This window comes from Phoenix dactylifera, chromosome 8 (assembly GCF_051530095.1).
Source record: "Phoenix dactylifera cultivar Ajwa chromosome 8, Ajwa_hap1_PhDact_Kaust_v1.1, whole genome shotgun sequence".
In the NCBI taxonomy this organism is placed as follows: Eukaryota; Viridiplantae; Streptophyta; class Magnoliopsida; order Arecales; family Arecaceae; genus Phoenix; species Phoenix dactylifera.
Genome location: NC_143197.1, coordinates 2,513,545 through 2,519,778, shown reverse-complemented (window position 1 = coordinate 2,519,778; position 6,234 = coordinate 2,513,545). Strand labels below are relative to the sequence as shown.

Here is a 6,234-nt window from a genome sequence, read left to right as displayed (position 1 = left end):
TTAACTAAGCCGACGCTTTTAAGCGTCGGCAAACTTGGACCAACATCGGCACTGTAGGACTACACAGACGCTTTAAAGCGTCGTTAAAGGCGTGCCATTTTTTGTCGGTATTGTGCCGGTGGCTTTTGCCGACGCTTAAAAGCGTCGGCAAATGAATTTTTTTTTAAAAAAAAATTTTATAAAAGTAATTTTTAATACCCTGTACACATTAAATTCTAACAAAACAAATACACTAAATCACATATATAACAAAATACACGTCACAAACAAGAACTTTGATTATATTCATATTATAATATTTGATTACATTGTACTTCAAAAACATTCTAAAAATATACATCTCAAATTCCTAAGTACACAATCTACGATATGTATCAAGGATCGACGGCATCATCATCTCTACGAGTAGATGAAGTATCATCAACCTACAAAAAAAAAAATACTTTAGAAACTAAAAATACGAAAGTCATCACGCTCATACAAGAATACATTATAGTTATATAAAATATTCAAATATATTTAGTTATGTACCGGAGGAGCAAATCTCTGCAAAAAAGATGAAATATGGTCAAGCTGATCCTGCAAAGATTGTATCTTCAACTCTTGGCTCTGCTTCAACTCCGCCATATCAGTCATATGACTCTGCCTCATCTCCTCTATCCTTGTCTCATATGACTGCTTTATCTGTGCCATCTCTGTCTTCAAACTACAAACCTCTGCAGTGCTAGTACCTTGTCTGGCATCTTGGGTATATCGGCTCACTGCAGACAGCTGAGTAGGGGTAACTCCGATACCGTAACCCCTCACGCGTCCATAAAGTTCTGGGCCCATCAATTCTGCATAGACCTGAGCCTCGACGCGACTGGCCGCGTCGGATGATGATGACTCCCCGACGCGCTCTGAAATAAGATTTGTAGCTCTTTCCTATATCTCTCTCAAAGAAATAAACAGTCACATTAATAATTTAAATGAAGTAAAATTAATAAAAAAATTATGATCAAATAAAAAATGAATACATACAACTATATCTCTCGACTCATCCCGGACAAAGCTGCCATCTCGGTGAGTGTGGGTCATCTTATAAAACTCTACCTCACCAGGCTCTCTTCCATGCTCTACTATCTACACATACGGAAAGTATATTGGTAAACTATATATCATGATACGTGCTATATGTTAGTAGAGTTTCAAATAGTTTCAAAAGAACTTACGAATTCATTTCTACGTCTCGCATAACTCTTCGAGCCTGAAGTATGAGGAACTGCTTGAGATGCTCGTGCAGCTCTACCAATATTAGAATATGTCTGCCAAAATAAAAGCACACAGTATAATATGATTCAATGTATATATTTGCAATCTATATTAGTAATAAAGATAATAGAAGATATTGAAACAATATACATGACCTGTCCTCTTTCAGAAAACCAGTAGTGAACAAGCTCCCTCCACTGCTGAGGGTATACATCAGGAGGAGTCACACGAGCAACCTCCTCCTCTGTCATACCCTCGCGCTTGAAGTCCGTCTTCAATTTTGCTTTATATTCTTTCCATTTGCGGTTGAGGGACTTTAGCACCCAATCATGGCTCTCTGGAGGGAGTACAAACTTACCCTACAACAAGGTACAGAATGTTATAATAATATTAAACCTCTAAAATAAAATTATGGTACAAAGCAAATTAACATACAGAAGGTGTCGAATTAAAAAGAATAAATTCAATTCATTACCTCTATAAGTTTAAGAAGCTCAACCTTATACGAAGGAAGCATGTCATTCCACTTCGTATAGTTGAGCGGACACAGCTGACCCTTGCGTGCAACCGATCCTAAAAAGCTTGATAGAAGACTTCCAGCTCTATTGATGGGCTGCCCCAATTCGTTGCATCGGATGATGATCTTCTCACCCGGAGGAAGCTTCCACACATCCTTTGCTTGAGTGGGTCCCCGTCTCGTCCTCACCGTCCCTTGTCCATCTATTAAAATTAAATAAAATATGTCTTAAAAAGTTGAAGACAAATATGAACATAAAATATGAAATATTTTATTGAATTACCCTGGATCCGGAGCTCATCCTCCGGGCAATCAGCAGGAGGCTCGCGCTGAGATCCTGACTCGTGCTGCTGATGCTCACATGGCTGCTGGGACTGCTGGGACTGCTCAGAAGTAGATCCCACCTGAGAATGCTGGAACTCCACATCTCTAAATCGTCTCCCTCGGGGCATATTGTTACCTGGTATGCACAAAAAAGAATCAATATTTGGTTAAATGATAAATTTATACTAAATAAAGTTCCATTGCTTTCATGGTCGTAAACATATTATCTAGATAAATTATATCAAAGGAAAAAAAGGAACTCAGAAGAGAAGTAAACTGATGGCAGGTGTCATGTATTCATGAATTATAAATCATAATTATCAGAAAATGTAGCTATATTACCACTGCCACTATACGACAATCTACTCCACTGACCTGCAATAATAGGTTGCTCTAACCATGTTTTTCACCTGCTGACAGGCAGTGAATTGCATGACTGGTGCTTCAGAAATCGTTGACAACCTTCTATTATGAGTAAAGGAGTGGATCATCGGTCATGAGAGTACCATTCTAAATACCCCATCTGAAATTCACCATTGTTCGGTCCATTGGAACTATAATAGAAATATAACCAAGCGAGTAGCTTCTATATTTTGAATTAGCAATCAACACCCGGATGGCTTAAATTTGATCAACACCTTACATATCACTGAACTATACATTTACATCAGCATACTTGATAGTACTATTTAAAAAGGTGCTACAAAAGTTATTTTTTCTATTTGGCACGTAAGCATATGCTGTTTCTAACCCATACATTATATTTGAGCAAAACAAACCATCAAAACAGTACCATTCCAAGCATTTGTTTGAGAAACCAGGGCCACAAAAAGAAAGAACCTGGAGTTAACTCCTAGACCACCCCTAGACAACTTTCAACCCCTAGACCACCGAGGTTATTGTCTACAAGCCCCTGACCCCAAAGTAAAAAAGACAACCATCTTTAAAAAATATAATACAAGCATTTCCCTTAAAACAACCAATATCTCTCGGATAACTTTTCCCTATCATTGAATATAACTGCAAAAATCACATCTTCTATAGGGGATCTGATGAACTTGATGATGAGATGCATTTTCCACAGGGCTAAAAGTGATCCATTAAGTGGTCACCCAATGACAACAATGAAGAACGACATTTCATTAATGGGACACCAAATGACAATGGCCTAGTTAGTCAAACAATAGACAGATAGATATTCACCCCATAGATAATGCAATGGTTGAGAAGAAACTGATACAGAATTCAAATATCTAGATGAATATGCCAATTAAAGCTTCAACAAGGATAAAGATGATGGGGGTAGAAGTACTTGCTCCTATACAACAGATCAGAACAACCCCTCACCCACACACAGAAGAGAGAGAGACAGAGACAGAGACAGAGAGACAGATAATAGGAAGACATAAGAGGCTAAAACAGAAAATACTGAATAACATAGTAAATAATAGTTGTAAAGGAAAATAAAGAGAGAACACATCTCAGACTTGTCCCAACAAAATGCATAAGAATCCAAAAGCTTCTTACATACTGTTGCTGCTTCTATCACAATAGACATCAATATCTTGAAAGCATACCATGCATAAGAAAATCTAGGGACATAGCTATAACACATAGACGACATCTAGATATGGTCCATGTGGATTTAAATTCTAACAGATCACTTATATGTATAATGCATACATCATTTTCTGTTAATTGTGGCCTTCCCTAGACCCTGGTATAGTTAACTGTAGATGTTTCCATAGATTTAGACATGACCTATCTCCTAATTAGTGGAGAATTGCATTAGCACTTCCAGATCCTTGCAGATTTCCTTAATGATGGAATTATTTTAACATGGGCAATTATTTTAACATTTATCTGGAAAAGAAAATCAGGGCCAGTTGCCACATATACTGCAAAAGGTGGAATAAAAAAATACAACAAAAAAAAAATATATGACCCCACTGGAGCAGAATCTAGTACAAACTACAACATTAAGAGTACTAAAATTGTCACTTCATAGCTGCACAAGAAGATCCTCTAAATTCAACAAAGAGCTCTGCAAGCACTTAGCTAACATATGTTTCCTTTTCCCATATATTATTATTTTTCTGTAGAGATTATGAGGACCAAGACATGCACTGAGAACAGATATGCTTGAAACCATTCTATTATCAACTAACATATATATTGCAAGATAGGTATAGTCAAATTGCACTGAGAACAGAAATGCTTAAAACCATTCTCATATGGATGTCCAATCCTTTCTCAAATAACAAAATTTAAATCCAACAGAAACACACGTAGAAAGAACAATACAAGAGCATAATGCATTACCTCGTTGCTTCAGGCCGGTCGGTCGACGCAGGTCTCCGGACAGGAGGGATACCGCTCGATCGAGTCTTGAGGCCTGCTCGGACGGCGCCGGAGAGGAGGGAGGAGGAGGAGAATACAGGGCACTCTGGGATCTTCTCAATACATTCTAAGTTAGACAAGTCAAACTTTTCCACTCTATGATTTGAAAAAGCATCCTTAACAGGAAAACTACCACCAGAAACAAGCTCACTTGGTTTAGAAATGTTAACTCAAGGGATGTTCTCCAGACATTGAACCCTTTTCTCCAGACACCAGGGCAGATGCCGGCTTCATCTTCCCATGATAGCATTACAGTTCAAACTTCAAAGGAAAGAAAATTTACCATTTGTGGTTCCATTTACACGTTGGGTCTGTCAGTTACTTGTAGAGGCAATTTGGTGTCACATTACTGACTTCATTTGTATGTGTAGCTGTCCAGGATTAATAAAGCTTGGCCTAATTCGCTGGTATTATTTCTTTTAGAGATTATATGGATGGGAGTCCCTCATATTTGGGAGATTCTGTTGGTAGATTTTCAGTGAATTAATCTGGTAAGGTTAAGGCTCCAATTAGTGTGATCACGAATTTGGGTAGTAAAGCAGTATATAGCATTCTTGCTTATGGAGCTAGTCTTTTGCACAGAAATCTTACCAACAAAAATGGAGCAGTATCCATGATGAACTCATTTGCTTCAAGGGAAGATGAAGCAGGTCTTGAAGCCTTCTAAACATCCTGCCTTGATGAATTTCTAAAATTTTATAGCAGTAACAAGCTCACTTGGTTCAATCGGACTGAGGTATACACACACTGAAGAGCAGAATCACAATATTAAATTGCAATAGAAACATGACAGACTAGTTTTAGAAAATACCTCGGGCGGAGGCGGGGCGGAGGCGGGCCTGGATCGATCGGGACTACCTCGAATAAATTAAAGAAGGAGAAAAACCCACGAACACCCGAACAACAGGAGGAGGAGAAGGAGGAGAACAAGCGAGACGAAATGAGAGGAGGGAGGAGGAGAAAACTACCTTGGGGTCGGTTAGTCGACACCGGAGAGGAGGGAGGTAGAAGTCGGACGGTCCGCGCCGGAGAGGAGGAAGATGGGGGCTAAGGCAGCGCCGGAGAGGAGGAAGATGGGGGTTAAGGCAGCGCCGGAGACGAGGAAGACGAAGGCTATAGGGCAGCGCCGGAGAGGAGAATGGGGGGCTCGGGAGAAGCTAGGGCAAGTATGGGGGCTCGGGTTCGGCCGCTGGGTTTAAGGGGGCGTCGGCGACGCTTATAAGCGTCGGCGACGCTTATAAGCGTCGTATTAGGCCGGAAAATACGACGACGCTAATAAGCGTCGTCTATTCCTAAGAATTGCCGACGCTAAATTAAAGCGTCGGCAAATGTATGAGCTGTGGAATTTTTACCGACGCTTCATCCTAGCGTCGGTAAAAAAGCGTCGGAAAAGGTCCAGTTTCCTGTAGTCGAAGTGGTAAGATGTTAGAACATTCTGAGCACCATGTTTTCCCACACACCTCAATATGTTGCATCCCTCCTCCCAAATGTTTGGCTCATGTAGTTCTACAGTGGTGGCATAATGATTTCTCGTTCTCCCCTCTCTGCCTCTTTCTCTTCCCCCAACCCCCCCTCCCCTCCCTCTTCTCACAAAAAAAAAAAAACAAAGAAAAAGCTTACTATTGCAGAAAAAGAAGACAGGAGTAGAGACTACCCATAACCTCCTTCCCCACACCCCAAACACACACCCCAACAATAAAAAGAAGAAGAGGCTAATGCTTACAAACACAAAAATAGCATAG

At 39.9% G+C, this 6,234-nt stretch overlaps 1 protein-coding gene across 1 annotated transcript; it reads right to left on the bottom strand.

Moving 5' to 3' along the window:
* Window positions 1–260: 260 nt before the first annotated feature.
* LOC148702609 (uncharacterized) lies at window positions 261–5,536 on the bottom strand. The gene is made up of 9 exons (XM_089924676.1): window positions 5,304–5,536; window positions 4,415–4,545; window positions 2,052–2,228; window positions 1,727–1,971; window positions 1,407–1,610; window positions 1,212–1,304; window positions 1,021–1,122; window positions 532–924; window positions 261–425 (listed from the first exon to the last, which is right to left on the bottom strand). Exons 3-9 carry the CDS (start codon window positions 2,218–2,220, stop codon window positions 375–377), a joined length of 1,257 nt encoding a protein of 418 aa, XP_089780802.1. The 5' UTR covers window positions 2,221–2,228; window positions 4,415–4,545; window positions 5,304–5,536; the 3' UTR covers window positions 261–374.
* Window positions 5,537–6,234: the final 698 nt, after the last annotated feature.

Bases quoted from the DNA above. Each gene is read 5' to 3' on its own strand.
- LOC148702609 (XM_089924676.1), bottom strand. From the start codon at position 2,220: ATGCCCCGAGGGAGACGATTTAGAGATGTGGAGTTCCAGCATTCTCAG. The intron at 1,972-2,051 runs GTAATTCAATAA...TAATTTTAATAG, and splicing joins GGATGAGCTCCGGATCCAGG to ATGGACAAGGGACGGTGAGG. The intron at 1,123-1,211 runs GTAAGTTCTTTT...CCGTATGTGTAG, and splicing joins CGAGACGTAGAAATGAATTC to ATAGTAGAGCATGGAAGAGA.